This window comes from Rhinoderma darwinii, chromosome 5, assembly GCF_050947455.1.
Source record: "Rhinoderma darwinii isolate aRhiDar2 chromosome 5, aRhiDar2.hap1, whole genome shotgun sequence".
Taxonomy (NCBI): domain Eukaryota; kingdom Metazoa; phylum Chordata; class Amphibia; order Anura; family Rhinodermatidae; genus Rhinoderma; species Rhinoderma darwinii.
The window spans coordinates 119,313,395-119,330,875 of NC_134691.1; the positions used below are offsets into that span (position 1 = coordinate 119,313,395).

General features: G+C 40.2%; 1 protein-coding gene across 4 annotated transcripts in view; it reads left to right on the plus strand.

The window, feature by feature from the left end:
• RNMT (RNA guanine-7 methyltransferase) overlaps positions 1 to 17,481 on the plus strand; it is a 66,649-nt gene that overhangs the window by 6,444 nt on the left and 42,724 nt on the right. For all 4 annotated transcript variants that reach the window (XR_012847648.1, XM_075826467.1, XM_075826466.1 and 1 more), the window contains exons 3-4: positions 185 to 320; positions 6,821 to 6,946. Coding sequence is in view for 3 of the 4 variants with exons in the window: in XM_075826467.1 (XP_075682582.1) it covers positions 185 to 320; positions 6,821 to 6,946 (262 nt within the window). In the remaining variant the exon portion in view is untranslated. The remainder of the gene's footprint in view (positions 1 to 184; positions 321 to 6,820; positions 6,947 to 17,481) is intronic.

Sequence of the window (17,481 nt, forward strand, 5' to 3'; positions counted from 1 at the left end):
GAGAATCCGCAGCAATTCCACTGCGTATACCAGCTTACAAGGTGGCACTCTTTTATATATAAATGTTTTGTTTATTGAGAAGTTTCCTTCATAAAGCAGCAGTGCTGTGGTTCTAATTTAGAGATGACTGTTTTTCTTTCTGTTCCTTTTCATCTTGCTATTTTTTTCTCATTTCTTTGGATAGTCGACAGCCGATGGTCACAGCTCAGCGGTGGCGGCACATTATAATGAGCTCCAGGAGTGTGGATTAAAGGAACGCAGCCAGTCCCGAATCTTTTACCTAAGGAACTTCAACAACTGGATGAAAAGTGCCCTGATAGGTGGCTGATTTTGTGTATCCTCCTATGTAGAAGTAAATCTATGTGAGCCACTTACAGGTCTATAGGAGACATAGTGTTATGGGAATTATTGTAACATGAGTGCGCTAGTTTCGTGGGGTTCATTAATCTCCAGGCGTCGTCTATGCCCAGTTCGGCACATATTCTTGATAAAGGAGTTTTGGCTGAGTGTTTACTGACACTCGAGATCCTAATCCTGTCCAGCTTTTCCTCCATCACATTATTCATATCACCAATTATCAATACTGGACAATTGTTCTTATTTGTAGTAAAGGAACATGATTTATGGAACACTACTGAATTACATCTTTAAGCCTGCAGTGTAAGAATATATATCGACCTTCATTATCTATCTGTTTAACATTGCACACCTCTGAATCAGAACACACACTCCTAGAATAGGTGGTTCGTGTAGAGTGAAATTGTGTTACTCATATTTCCAAATCGTTTTATTTTCTCCCCCATACCCCTAACATTCCATACTACTATTCTCGTACTCATCTGTTCGTGTCCAATAATTATAACTCTCATGCCAACTTCCTAAACCTCCCAAATTGAAATTTACCTACATTCTTACTTTACCATTAATGACATTTACAGACTACACAAATCCCTTTTTTTGTAACGCCACGTATGAGCAGAAAAGTGGCACAGGCATGTTATTTATCTTTATCCAATCGTGTTTTAATATATATTTATATTTATCTAATTCCACCCAGTAACTATTTAAATATATAATAGAACTAACGCCCCTTACATGAAGGGGAGAATTCTGTGCAACCTCTGGTTTCCCCAAATATCCCCCCCATCCCCTAATATACTTTCCTATCCCATTTTTTTCTAAATATATAAAAGTGAAGACAATAATTTCCTAACCTTCCCAGGCTGGTCTCACCCCCACCCCCTCCCCCCCCCCCCTTAGTCGACTTGTCTTTCCTAACAGGTCTCTTTCCTAAGCATATGTCCTGATTTTAACCCCAAACCATTAAACCATAATTTTACAAACCTTGAGAGTCTAACCACTTAGTTACCTGCGCTTGTGAGGGGAAAAAAATAACTTTATCCTTCTAGACAATTCTCATTTTGGCTGGGTACATCAGAGAATATTTGATTCCTACTTCTATCAATCTTTTTTTAACTTGCCCATATTCCTGTCTTTTCAATTGAGTTTCATATGAATAGTCTGGGTAGTTGGCAATTTTTGCATCATTCTGATATTTTTAAGATATTGTCTCCATCTCTAGAGCCCAGAATTTTACTTGTACTAACCCCTCCTGGACATACTATTATGTCATAATTGCTAGTTGTAGCGGCCGGGATTGGAGAAACCACTGATTCGTCTGTTTAACCCCTTTTTTGCTGTGGTGACCGCGGGATAGAAATATTTATTGTAAGTAGTTATGTGTTTTTTGTTATCTTTTTGTTTTTATTTTTTTATACGGCTTACCATTTTTGAACGATAACCACTATAACGACTGGTAAAATAATGTTAACATATTATTTTTCCAGTTTAGCAGATGTGCTGGTTTTTTCCACCCCCCCCCCCTTCAAAAAAAAAAAAAATGGATAAAGTTACAAATTTATATGAACCACAAAATTGTGCCAATAAAAACTACAGCTTGTCCCGCAAAAAAAAACAATCTATCGTACGTTGACTAAAAAATAGAAACATAATGGCTCCAGGAATGCAGCAATGAAAAAATAAATAAAAAATAGCTTTGTCCTGAAGGCCCAATGTAGGCCGGTCTTAATGTTAGCTAATGTGTTTTAGGACACTTTCACACGGCATTGTTTAAATGCCAAAACCAGGAGTGGATCGAAAAAACTGAGCAGGTGCAAATATTTCCATTCTATTATTTTCCGTGTAGGATCCTCTCCTAGTTTTGGTTTACAGATACGGTTTCTAAATACTTCACCGATATGGAGGTCAACCTAAATACCCCTCTATAAAGATACTAAATAGATATCAGTAGGTCATATATAATATATTATAAGGGGGGAGGGCATATATTAGAAAACGCCCATGACTACGGGTGACGTCAGCGGTGACTCATAACATAATCCGAATAAAATCCTAAAAATAGTCAAAACTATGCTTATACGGATAAAATATAGAATTTTATTGGTACATAATATAAAAAAATCAAGATGATTATCACAGTGTGAAGCGGATGAGGCCAGACAGTTGTCAATAGTTGGATAATATGTGTTTTGGAAGTATCATGAGTAAGGCTGGATTCACACGAGGTCATTACGTCCATAATGTTAATGCTATTAACAATAATAGCTCTAGGTCTGGACTCAGGAGGAGGGGTCTTGCTGGTACCCTGTGCGCTCTCTCTATTCCAAATGAGGGGGTCAGATTTTCAACTCCAATCCCTTTTTCTTTTTTTTTTTTTTTTTTTAATCCAGTTTTGTCCAAATGATTGTGTCATTTTTACCTTCTTCTGGAAATCATAACAGTCTTATGTTACTTCTTCTAGACAGATCTTCTATATCTACTATTTTATTTTTGATCGTATGATTACCGTATTTTTCGGACTATAAGACGCAGTTTTTAGCACGAATAAATATTGCTAAAAAGTCCCTGCGTCTTATGCTCAGCCCGCTCCATACACTGCGGGTGTCAGCTACTGACATGCTGCACTAACGGCTAGGAACAGTGATGGTGCTGTTCCTGGCTGTTTAGATAAATGTCGCTGTCAATAGCGATCGCGGCATTTATGGTGGTTTTCCCATGAAGGACATTTGACATATCCCACCTCTGGGACCCGCATCTATCTCTAGAACGGGGCCCCCTAAGCTCTGTTCTATCTTACCCGGCTCCGCTGTCTTCCGGCCACTTCCTGCTTACATGGTCGAGTTACGGAAACAGCGTAACTCGCTGAGCTACGCTGTTTCCGTAACTCCCATAGAACTGAATAGTAGTTACGGAAACATGCTAGCATTCTACGCTGCTTCTGTAACTGCCATTTACTACTATGCCAGTTACGGAAACAGCATAGCGCAGCGAGTTACGCTGTTTCCGTAACTCATCCATGTATTGCAGTGTATTGTACCAGCGATCTAATTATCGCTGGTTCACATCCCCTAGGGGAACTAATAAAATGTGTAAAAAAAAAACAAATACGTTTTCAGGAGAGTAAAAAAACAAAACCCTTTTCCCATTTTTCCCCAAGCACAATGTACAAATAAAAAAATAATTAAAAAATTGTTATCGCTGCATCCGTAAAAGTCAGAAACTATTAGGCTGGGTTCACACGACCTATTTTCAGACGTAAACGAGGCGTATTATGCCTCGTTTTACGTCTGAAAATAGGGCTACAATACGTCGGCAAACATCTGCCCATTCATTTGAATGGGTTTGCCGACGTACTGTGCAGACGACCTGTTATTTACGCGTCGTCGTTTGACAGCTGTCAAACGACGACGCGTAAAAATACAACCTCGTCAAAAGAAGTGCAGGACACTTCTTTGGACGTTTTTGGAGCCGTTTTCTCATAGACTCCAATGAAAACAGCTCCAAAAACGGCGTGAAAAACGCGAGTTGCTCAAAAAACGGCTGAAAATCAGGGGCTGTTTTCCCTTGAAAACCGCTCCGTATTTTCAGACGTTTTTGGTCACTATGTGTGCACATAACCTTACAATATGTCATTATTTGACTCACACAGTGAACGGTGTAAAAAACAAATACATTTAAAACCCCAGAATCGTGGTCTTTTGGTCACCATAGCGCTAAAAAGAATGAAATTAAAAGTGATAAAAAAATCACATGTACCACAAAAATGGTGCTAATAAAAACGACACCTCGTCCCGCAAAATATAAGCCCTCACACAGCTCAAATGATGGAAAAATATAAGTTATGGCTTTCAGTATGTGGTGAAACAGTATTTTAACCAATAGTTTTTTCTTTGTAAATGAAGTAAAATATGACATTTTTTCCTATTTTCTGTTGTGTAAAACCTGGGTGCCTCTTAGTCAGGTGCGTCTCATAGTCCGAAAAATACGGTACCTGCCGACAGATTTTACTTCTTTCTTTGACTGAACCAAAATAATTATCGTCTTTAACGTTATTAGTTGCAGCACTTGCATTCATTGCGCTGAGAACTAGGAGTCCGGCATGTTCGTCTACTGTGGACTCCCCCCACCCCCCCGACCGCAGCTGATTGACAGCTTTCCTCCTATTATTGTAGGGGCTAATCACACCATAGCCGTGGCAATTATCGCTGGGGCTTCCTCATTCTAACATGTTTAAAGTGAAGTGTTAACTCAACCTAAGCTTGTCTTTTGAAATGGTTTTTGAAGGCGATAGTTTTTATCATGTGTGTAATCTGAATCACTGTCATCGACCTCACTGACTAGAAATCAATCATTCTCAGGTCACTGTTTTATAAAGGTGACAGACAAGTGGTGGGCACCTCCTGACTGCAGTACTTTTAGTCCTTTCAAGCTCTGTTTAGCAAGCTTGTACTAACCCCTCCTGGACATACTATTATGTCATAATTGCTAATGTAGCGGCCGGGATTGGAGAAACCACTGATTCGTCCGTTTAACCCCTTTTTTGCTGTGGTGACCGCGGCATAGAAATATTTATTGTGTTTAAATGCCAAAACCAGGAGTGGATTGAAAAACTGAGCAGGTGCAAATATTTCCATTCTGTTTTTTTTCCGTGTAGGATCCTCTCCTAGTTTTGGTTTACAGATACGGTTTTTAAATACTTCACCAATATGGAGGTCAACCTAAATACCCCTCTCTAAAGATACTAAATAGATATCAGTAGGTCATATATAATATATGGGGGGAGGGCATATATTCGAAAACGCCCATGACTACGGGTGACTTCAGCAGTGACTCATAACCTAATCCGAATAAAAACCTAAAAATAGAGTCAAAACCATGCTTATACGGATAAAATATAAAATTTTATTGGTACATAATATAAAAAACACACATTAAATTCAAAGATGATTATCACAGTGTGAAGCGGATGAGGCCAGACAGTTGTCAATAGTTGGATAATAAATACACATATATATGTGTTTTGGAAGTATCATGAGTAAGGCTAGATTCACACGAGGTCATTACGTCCGTAATTGACGGACGTATTTCGGCCGCAAGTCCCGGACCGAACACAGTGCAGGGAGCCGGGCTCCTAGCATCATAGTTATGTACGATGCTAGGAGTCCCTGCCTCGCTGCAGGACAACTGTCCCGTACTGTAATCATGTTTTCAGTACGGGACAGTTGTCCCGCAGCGAGGCAGGGACTCCTAGCATCGTACATAACTATGATGCTAGGAGCCCGGCTCCCTGCACTGTGTTCGGTCCGGGACTTGCGGCCAAAATACGTCCGTCAATTACGGATGTAATGACCTCGTGTGAATCCAGTCTAAGGCTTGGAGTAACTGCAACCATGAAAGCACATTCAGTGCTCTACATAGTGTATGAGATATATAAACCCAGGAGACATGGAATGTGTTCTAGATAATATGCAGAGTCCCAGGTCTGAGTAATCATTTGAAGGCAAAGATGCAGTCAGCACCAGACCCAAACAAATGGTTACATAAAAAGTATATGTGGATATATAGTATAAGCAACTTAACTATAGATTTGTGCTGTCTGGCCTTACACCCTTGTTTTTTATATTTTGTACCAATAAAATTATATATTATCAGTATAAACATTGTTTCTAAATACTGTCATGTGAAATTGGGCTAACAGACATTTTGAAAGGTAAACCTGTCAGTCGGTATATGTTGGGTTACCGGTTAACAGCCATGAAGGATAGAAATTGCTGAACTAGAAATGTAAGTGCACCGCTAGCTTATAGTTTGGGCTTTTATTCTAGATCACTGATAAAGTTAAAGAGGCTCTGTCACCAGATTTTGCAACCTCTATCTGCTATTGCAGCAGATAGGCGCTGCAATGTAGATTACAGTAACGTTTTTATTTTTAAAAAACGAGCATTTTTGGCCAAGTTATGACCATTTTTGTATTTATGCAAAACTGGGCGTGTATTATGTGCGTACATCGGGGCGTTTTTACTACTTTTACTAGCTGGGCGTTCTGACGATGTAGCTACTTACCTGCAAACGCTGATGCTGCTGCAGAATCAACTGTAGCCTCTGGTGCCGATGTGGCCGTCACGATGCAGGACCTGTGAGTGACGTCACAGATCTGCACTGTCAGAAGTTGTTTGAGCTCTCCCTCTCTAGTCCTCCCTACTTTGTTCAGCGGTGGACATACATGCGCCATTTTACTGCTCCTCTGGTTTATCTGCTCGGTCTCCTCTTCACCGGGCATATAATCCTCATCGTCTTCTCTGCCTCTCAAGCATCACAATAACATGCACTCCTGTGACAAGTGGAGAACACTCTGAAGATTATGGGACAGCCTCCTCTTTAGCAGGGATCCCTACCCGCCGCTGATGCTTCTATTAAAAAAAATGATTATTGATAAATGTGTCTATCCTTTGTTCCTTAGGTGAGTTTTTGGATCGAGTACGGGAGAAGAAGAACCGGAATATTGCAGTGCTTGATCTGGGCTGTGGAAAAGGTGGAGATCTACTAAAGTGGAACAAAGGAAGAATAGATAAACTTGTGTGCACAGGTATGAGCCATAATATGTTGGATAAAGGTAAAAAGATGCTTTTATTATTACAAATTACTGTTATATGTCACCTCAGTCCCATTTACATGTTTCAATTAATATGATTTGTACAATGCCGAGCAGTAGTAACGATAATTGTGAATGTACAAACCCATAAATGATAGAACTATTGCTGATCATTAATTACAATGAATCATGCGTAGTAAATGACGGCATTGGAATGAAGCTAATGTCCATCTAACATTTGTAACACGTTTAAAGGGGTTATCTGGGTCAGGTGATGGTATAAAGTAATAATCTGTCAGATTCTCACCAAAAGAAGAGCCTATGGATACGTCATCAGTATTTGATTGAAAATAAACAAAAATGAAAGACACCATGCGCAATAATGCATGAAACTGTGAAATTGTATGGTGGACAAGATCATGTTCAATTATGCTGACCTGATAGTTGTGCTAGGAGCGCAACGTCCACTCTAGCGATATAACGGAAGCCCGGGTCAGGCTATGGGCTCAGATAAGTTGCGGCCTGGGTTCCGTTTGGATAAGATTTCATCCAGAAATGTCACAAGCAGAAGGATAAAAACTACGTGTTTTCGGGGCCGGACTGGCCTCTTCATCAGGTAAAGTACAAGTGTAAAAAGTATACAAGAAAAATTGTTCCGCTCACCACTCATCTGAAGTAAAGGCGCCACATTCCAAGATTATTCGGTGCACGGGCAAGAGGGCTATGTCGGAAGTTAGTAGAAATCCAAGGAAAAAATTTAGAGGTCCAGCACACGATATGATGTGAAAAAATACAAAACTGTTTATTTAAGTCAAAATTAAAACAAGAAATTAAAAAATCCCGGGAGAGAACGCCTACGCATTTCGAACTTTTCAGTTCTTAATCATGTCAAGCCAAGTCAAGTGTACTTTACCGGATGAAGAGGCCAATCGGGCCCCGAAATGTGTCGTTTTTATGTGCAAATAAATATTGTTAGAAGTACTTTTGAGAGCTGTTTATCCTTTACTCTGCACGGAGAAAAAAGAACCCCGTAAAGTTCATCGCGCCAGGGTGAATACTTTTACCCTTCCGCTTATCCGTATATGATTGGTGCAGGTCCGACACCCGGAGCCCGCACCCATCAGCCTGTGGTCACCGGATGTAATTCCACAGTATGCAGTGTACGGAGCCGGAAGCAGTTTGCTGCGTACACTGCATATTGGCTGTGCTGCAGAACTGTAGCTCTGCTCCTATTCACCTGAATAGGAGCACAGCTGCAGCTCGGCTGCTATTCCGTGACCGTAGCCATCTGCTTCCGACATGGACGTCTGGAGCCTCGAGGCAGCCAGAGCAGCTGAATGGTGCGGGGTCTGGATGTTGGACCCACACTGATCATATCCGGTGGATAGGTCATCGGTTGTCTGGTAGTGGACAACCTTCTTTAACATGTCTTTCTGCATGGAGAACGCCGTAAAAACGAAACCAAACAAACAATGGAGGAATCGCAGTATTTTCCCATTTCAAAAACTACAACATTCATTTGGCTATATCGACCGAAACCTAAAGAAGTTATAGCTTGGGGCTGGCGGGGAGGAATAAATGAAAATGGGGAAAAAATAAAAAATGACTGTGGTGCCAAAGGGTAAATAAAAATTTTATTTCCACAATAAACATTTATCACCTACACACATGATAGCTGATAAATGTATGATTGCTGGGGGCCTCACCACTGGGACACCCAACGATCTCGACTGTTTCCGTTGGCCCCATAGACCTTAAATAGTGTGGCACATCACCGACCGACTCTTCATTCAAAATCGATCGTGGAGTGAGGCGGAATGTGGGTCGGGACCCTTGTTCTAGAGATCGATGGAGTCCCAATTGTGGGTAAACCTCTTTTTAAAGGCTATGTAAGGCTTTCTTTTTTTAATATATTTTTATTTATTTATTTATATTTATTTTTTATTTTTTTTATATGTATTTTTGCATATTAAACATATTTATAATATATTTTTATTAAAAAAAAACAACAATCTAGATTTGATTGGTGTTACGTTAGATAAGCTGTCAGGCACACAGGAACCGCTCTCAGCCGAGTCTACAGTCCAGCACACTGACTGATTAGGCTTAAAGTGGCGATATGCAGCTGCTATGTAAAGTAGATACGTAGAAGCTTCATCTCTAAAACGAAAAAACATTTTTAATATAAATATATTAAAAAAATTTTAATGTGCCAAAATATATACATCATATAAAAAAAATGACAGGTTTGCATAGCCTTTAATTGTCACTAGTGTATGCAAAGACAGTAAACGTTGTAATCTAAAGAAAAACGGCTCTTTCTCTACTTCTTATACGCTTTTCACCCTATACCCGTCTGTTGCATTGTCTGTAACTGGTAAGAAACTCCACTATTTAGCCTGAAAGTTGACATCTCACTGATGCTACTGAGATGTGTGTGTAAAAGAGAGGGGGAACCTGCCTGAACATACAAATATACATGGGGATTTCCCTCAGTTTTCCTGTTGAACAAATAGGTAATCTATCAAGTTTTCTGGCGCATAAAAGCAGCAAAAGGGCCCAAAAGTTTGCCTTTTTACGCCACCCTCGACACAAATTTACTATAAATTACGCCAGAAGATTTCACTCTATGGGGCATAGCAAGGAAGAAGCCTGTGCTTTGCCACCCCCCTCGACAAGACTACTTCCATGCCCATTCCATTAGGCAGTTAAGTAAAGAAAACAAAAATAAAAAATTCTACTCGCCACTCCCCTTCTCACCTCTGGCGCCCTCATCACTTCAGTGCCGCTCATTCAAGGACCTGACACGGGGCAGCAGCAGGACGTTGTGGGCGACGCAGCACTAATTGTGTTGAAGTGCTGCATCGTATATAAGGTCCTGAAGCTGCTCGCCATCCGGTCCTTGGAGTGATTAGATAGCTGGAGAAAGAAGAGGATCTGTGAGGTGAGCATATGTTTTTTTTTTATGTTGTTGGGGGAATGTATGGCGCACAGCTGCAGTCAAAATGCAGCTAATTTATTAAGAGGCTTGCCTCCTAATAAATGTGTCGGAGTTTCCACCAATTTTTCAGACTATTAAGACTGGCATTTAAAACCTTTTTTCTAATGTCATATACGCTCTGTTGCTTCGTCTGAGATTGGATAATCTGCAAACGGGCTGCCAGTTTTATGGAAGAGTAGATTGATCACAGTATTGAGCCTGAGAGAACTGTGGGTTGGGGGACAGTGTGAAATGATCCTGGGTGGGAGAGTATCACAGTAGTAAGTGCCTGTCTCTTCAGAGTTGAAGCCTGCAGTGGGGCAAAAAGAAATCATACATGTGATTTTTGGGTTAGGAATACGGTTATTACTGATGTAAGCATACATACGGTCTTATTCTAAAAATTGACCCAGGATGATGGGTATGCTCTCCTATGGTGTTCCTCCTAGAAAGTCTCACTTTTTCAATCCAGTTACTACTACTATTGCTATTTTTCGTGACCAGGCAATAAAAACGAAATAAAAATGAATAGTAAACAGTGTAAGTATGCCTAAAAAATTGGTACTGGTGTCTAATAGAAATTGAATTTGTCCACTTAGTGGCCATGATATACTTACTTGGATGCAATGTATGTGCAAAACACCAGCCAAGACCAGTATTCTGTGAAGCCATTGGAATATAATAAAGTCGGTGTTCTCATTGTGTTTTAGCTCTATTTATCTCAAGGTTTACTACACCCTTTAGTTATTTCAAAATGCTAAAGGACTAGGTATGGTGCTTATGTTTCGCTGCTACTTGCATACTTCTTGGTAACACGTAAAAGGACCCGTAGTTGGGTTTACCTGGAAGGATAACTTTTCCCCTCCTAATACCCCTAAATTTCCTGTTTTGTTTACCTTTAAAGGGGTCTTCCAGTCCTGGGAAATTGATGGCCTATCCACAGGATAGGCTATCTATGTGATTGGTCGGTGTGCTACACCCAGCACCACCTCCGATCAGCTGTTTTGAAGGAGCGCAGCGATTGTACGAGTTCTCTTTCCCCTTCATTTGCTTTACTGCTCACACTGAATAGCACACGCTTGTAGTGGCAGTTCACAGTATTACAGCCTGAAAGAAAGAAGGCCCAATAATTTGTGGGTTTTTGCCTTTTTACGCCACTCATGCCACTTTTTTTAAAGAGTTCCTGGGTATTAGTAAATGTGTGGGGCCACAAGCCCCTTACGCTATGATTTTCGACAAGAAATTGGTAGAGGAAATTTATTTTAAAGCTCATAGCTGGCGTAAATTTTACTTTTTGGCACATGGACAGCACTAGATACGACTAATTTTATAAAGAATCTAATAAATTTGTTGCATCTTATTCTGAAGCCCACAGGGGTATGACTGGCGTATGAAACACCAGTCTTAGTAAATCTGCTCCTTCAAAAAAAAAAAAAATTCTATGCCTATCTATGGTTTATGAAATACATATGGTAGTGAATTGCATCCCATAGCAGAAAGCGGTGTAATTCATATTCGCTTTGCCTGGCTAGTAGGGTTGTCACGATACCAGAATTTGGACTTCGATGCCGATACTTTGTGTGGTATTGTGATTCTCGATTCCAAAATGATACTTGGCCAACAATAATAATAAAAAAAGTTCTTCCATTTTCTGATGTGAGGCACTTGATGTGATGAATTTTGAACCTCCACGTGCCTCACATTAATAGTAATTAACCCTATCATCTTTCCCAGTCTTAATGGAAAACATTGGGTTAATGTGTGAGGTACATGATGGGGTTAATTACTATTAATGTGAGGCACATGGAGGTACTAAATTCCTAACACCTCGTGCCTCACATTAATAAGTGAAAGACTGTAGCAGTTTTTTTTTTTTTTTTTTTACAGCGTACACATCATAAATGACGCTATGAATTTGTTGTGCAGGTTATTACAGTCACAACGATATCTAATATGTGTAAATGTTATGTATTTAGACTTTTATTTTAATGTTTATTGTAAAAAAATGAGTAGTTTTTTTTTTTTTTACAATACTTTAGTTTTTTTTTAACTTTAATGTACAGGCATATATCTATACGTAAGCACATAACCCTGTGTACTGTTGGTACACAGGCAGTTGTTAGGACATACCGAAGCATGCCCTAACAGGAAGTATGGTCCGACTGCCATGGGGTCCTTCAATAGACCCTGGGCTGTCTGCCCATATATGATATGTCCCTCGATCGGGACACAGGGATTCCCCGTGACGCGATCCAAGCGGCACCCCCTTCTCATTTTCCCCTTAAATGTTGCTGTCTGTTTTGATCGCGGCATTCAAGGGAATAGCGGCGGAGATCTGAGGTTTCTCTGATCTCTGCCGATAGAGCTGCGCTGCGGTTGTGTAATACAGCCATTGCCCCGCTCCTGACAACAATTGTGCGCGTGCGGTCAGCATGAAGTGATGCGGCCCTCGCATTACTCTGTACCGGCTCTGATGCTAGAGAATATGGGGGTGTTTTGCAGTTCGCCCACCATGTTCTCGGTCTTCAGTGCCAGCGCTTATTAGTGCAGTGTCGGCCGCATCACCTCATGCTGAGCGAAATACATGAATTAGCGGTATTGAACCGTTTCAGGGTGCACGCCATCTAAATAGTATCGATATTTCGATGCATCGTGCAACCCTACTGGCTAGTTATACTTCTGTTTTTTTAAACCGTACCTATCTTGCATTTTGTGCTATTTGTGTGGGACTCTGTGCTCCATGTACGTTTGATTAAAACTTTGAACCGTTAGTGCTCATTTAAACAACTTATGCTAATCTAATAGTATACCTGATATAGATCAATTTACTTACGGTTAAAATGTAGTTTTATCCATGCAAATTCTCTGTGAAACTACTGCCACTAGGTGTCTCCCTTCGTGTAATCTGCGGGCCACCCCTGTTGTCAAGTAAAATCCATCTCTAGTTACAGAGCAGAAGAGACGGACTGCAGGAGGGGGAGGTGGGGGTGTCTCTTCAAAACGTAGAATTAAGGGGGTTTCACGCTGGGTGATCGGGCAGACAAACGTTCTTAGAACGCTCGTTGCCGATAATTGTCCTGTGTAAACAGGGCAGTGATCCGCAGATGAATGAGCAAACGCTTGATCATCTGCTGGTAGTATCGTTTTAAAAGAGTCAAATATTATCGTTGTCGGCAGCACATCTCCCTGTGTAAACGGGGAGACGCGCTGCCGACATTATAATAAGGTATGGGAACGAGCGATCGGAGTAACGACCGCTCGTCCCCATACATAGATCCATGTGACAGGAGAAAACGAGCACCGATCAACGATGTCTGGTTGATCGGCGCTCGCTGCACCATCCGATTTTCGGCCAGTGTAAAAGGGCCTTTAGAGAGCCTGCAGAGGAAACAGCTAAAACAAATTAAAATAAATGCCGAATACTGGTCATATATTGGCCATAAATAGTGTTATTCCTCATGTACACACATATGACCGTTTATTCTGATAAATTAGGTAAACTTCAAAGAGATTATCCTTGTTTCACAAATAAAAATAATCCATTGTGTAAATTAAAGTTATGGACTGTTAGCATACATACACACATGCATACAGGGTGGGCCATTTATATGGATACACCTAAATAAAATGGGAATGGTTGGTGATATTAACTTCCTGTTTGTGGCACATTAGTATATGGGAGGGGGGAAACTTTTCAAACTGGGTGTTGACCATGGTGGCCATTTTGAAGTCGGACATTTTGTATTCAGCTTTAGTTTTTTCAATGTGAAGAGGGTCATGTGACACATCAAACTTATCGAGAATTTCACAAGAAAAACAATGGTGTGCTTGGTTTTAACGTTACTTTATTCTTTCATGAGTTATTTACAAGTTTCTGACCACTTATAAAATGTGTTCAAAGGGCTGCCCATTGTGTTGGATTGTCAATGCAACCCTCTTCTCCCACTCTTCACACACCGATAGCAACACCGCAGAAGAAATGTCTCCCGATCTGACCCCCTTAGACTTTTATCTTTGGGGTCATCTGAAGGCAATTGTCTATGCTGTGAAGATACGAGATGTGCAGCAACTGAAACTACGGATACTGGAAGCCTGTGCATTCATACATCACATTTCTTGACCGGGGACAGAAATTCAGATACCCAGCAGCTTTCCTGTCAAACGAACAGACCCAGCATGTTTAACAGCAGCCTGTCCCATGCTCAGAACACAGGCTGCTGTATATGGCACCATGCATTCTGAAAATGGACTAATCTTCCCTGTAGTTTGCCCTTTATGGCAGTTTGTATTCAGTCTTTGATGCACGTTCTTGCACCACATTCCTTTTTTTTTTTTTTTTTTTGAAGGCTATCCAAAAAAAGTTGTTTGTTTGGGCTTCCTAAACATTTTCCTGATGTAGTTTTATTTAAAAAACTATATATATATTATTATTTTTTATTTTTTTTTGCGTTTCAGCTTCTACATTTCTAGTATGCATGGAAGCTGCAAAACGCCGCTGTAAGCTGAATGAGTTCACACGACCGTTGTTTCAACAGAGCGTGTGAAGGGTACGTTAAAAATTAGGACGTATCCTATTTTCCTGCGTGTCACGCATCCCTCTATAGACTCTAGTCTATGGGGGATCCGTGACCACGCGTCCCGCATGTGTGAACCTCGGACGTGAAAAACTGCAGTTTTTCACGTCCAAGGTTAGCTATGCTCGTCTGAATGTAGCCTTCGCCTAATATTGATTAAATCTAAGTAAATTTAGAACCTGAAGCAAAATGGTATAGTAGAACACCGCATTCACCGTACTGAAAATATCGCTATTCTGTAGAGCTAGTGATCGATTTGTTGATATTGACAAAGCTTTGGTATTTCAAATAAGGAAAAAATAGGAGGATCCGAGAACTCCATCAAAGAGTGATTACTACGGCCGTTGGTGTCTCATGTGCAGCCAGTGCACACAGTAGCTGTGAAGTCACAGTGAAAGTAGGGAGAGTGAGAGGGAACTAAAACTCCTTTGTCTTTCAAAGGCTAAACGGCCTTCTTCCTCACGGATATGTTTGACCATGTGTTCCTTTTACATATATGCGCCTAAACCAGCATGCCCTCTCAGTTCTATCAAGAAAAAACAATTATACTAATAAAAGATAATTTTTAATATACCATACCGTTTTTAATATACAGCCATTCTTACATGAATTTTCAAAGTAAGTACATCAGTCTCATCAGGTCTAAGGCATTGGGTAATAATGTATGCAGTTAGTATTGTGAAATCTGGTGACAGATCCTCTTTAAAACATATGGTGCTAAAGAAACGAGTATAAATCCAGTGACTCGGTTCTAGACATCTTGTCAAAAAAAGTCACTCTCAGCTCTGTGGTCACTGTTTTAATACCGGAAAAACGAGATCCTTTAAAGTTACTACAGTTTTTTTTTTTTTTTTTTTTGCATACTGACTGGAAAGTTGATGTCCCTTGTACCCCTTTTGAACATTAAAGAGGCTCTGTCACCAGATTTTGCAACCCCTATCTGCTATTGCAGCAGATCGGCGCTGCAATGTAGATTACAGTAACGTTTTTATTTTTAAAAAACGAGCATTTTTGGCCAAGTTATGACCATTTTTGTATTTATGCAAAACTGGGCGTGTATTATGTGTGTACATCGGGGCGTTTTTACTACTTTTACTAGCTGGGCGTTCTGACGATGTAGCTACTTACCTGCAAACGCTGATGCTGCTGCAGAATCAACTGTAGCCTCTGGTGCCGATGTGGCCAACACGATGCAGGACCTGGGGCAGGAAGTGAGTGACGACACAGCGTGATCTCTCGAGAACACGCTGTGTCTGCACTGCCAGAAGCTGGGCGTTCTGAAGAGAAGTGGATGATACTTCTCTTCACAACGCCCAGCTAGTAAAAGAAGTAAACACGCCCAGATGTAACACACACAATACACGCCCACTTGTACATAACTTTAAACACGCCCAGTTGTACTTTTGCAAGCCTCATTTACATAAATATAAAAATGGTCATAACTTGGCCAAAAATGCTCGTTTAAAAAAAAAAAAAAAAAAGTTACTCTTATCTACATTGCAGCACCGATCTGCTGCAATAGCAGATAGGGGTTGCAAAATCTGGTGACAGAGCCTCTTTAAGAGGCTATTCTTTTTAGCAGTAAACGTATGATCCACCCAAAATAAATTTTGTTGCTGGGATATCATATAATGTTTTAGGACTGTACACTTTTTCAGGGGCATTTGTTTTTTTAATAAACAAGTCTATCAGTGTGTTTCGTGTAACTTTTTAATTAGTCTTTATTAAAAATTTCTTACTTTTTTACATACAGCTTCTCTGTACTGTCTATACGGAGCAGCTGTATCTTTCGCTATGACCTGAATCCGTCAGTACTGCGGACCTGACGGTTTCAGTGTCAGCAGGTCCTGCATGTCTCCGGCCCGCAGAATCCACCTGTAATCGATCACATCTAAGTTATGAACTAGTGATGCGGCAGACGGGGGAGGGACAATATTGCATTCTGGAATTGTAGGAGACATTCTTTGTTTTTTTTTTCATGACCACAAAAAACGTAAGCATATTTTTACAAATGAATACATTTTTATAACTTTAAAAGCGTATACGTCATCGTATACCACAAACGCGCGCACAAAACGAGATGTGAGCTGAGCTTTACTAGCCGCATCAAGTGTTCCTCCAGTAGATCCCTCCTCCTTTGAGTGGCTTGTGCACTTTTCAACGTGGAATTCGAATATGAAGAATGAACATGAGAAGGTATGTTGGGAACAGATATAGGGATGAGGATACGTTTCTGAGTAAATGCAGTGTAGGTATAATCCCTTTAATTGTGGGGGCGATCTTGTTGCCAAAACAAACACTGACCTGTGTGGTAAAGTCAAGTATGCAGTCCTTTTTTAAAACATGGCAATATTTCTTCACTTTTTTATTTTTTTAATAAACAAAGGTTCTTGTTGACGGGTGGTAATGATGGGTGAGTTGTTTGTTCCACCTCTTTTTGGCTGAAATGAAGTTTCCCTAAGTATCCTGGCTACGTTGTTTTTTAATAGACTTTAATTCTATACAATTGTAGCCCTTTTGTACGCATGAGCTAGACAATCTGTCAGCTTCTTGGTTGTAATCTTCTATCCTGGAACAGTTGTTACATCTTCTCCTAGAGAATTGACCTTTCAGGATGTTAAATAGCCATGTTGGAAGATGGCACCTATTTAGGCAATAAAGCGGTTTGCCCACTGGATTGTGGTAGCTTTCAGTTAAAATCAGATTTTTCCCAAAATAGACTAATGTCCAGGAAGTAAATGCTAGTTGTAGACGTTGTAAAATTCACCTCTTTAACTTGCTACTCTAGCATTATCGAACTAGACGTTAGTTTATTTTGAAAAAAATCTGATTTTATTTAAAAGCTACCACAAAGCAGTGGACACAATCCGCTGTATTGCCTTAAAGGGAATGTGTCGCTAGAATTTTTTCTTTTTTTTTAAAAATTTAGTTAAACAATTATTATTTAAGTGATTACACAATGTTTTAAATGTTTT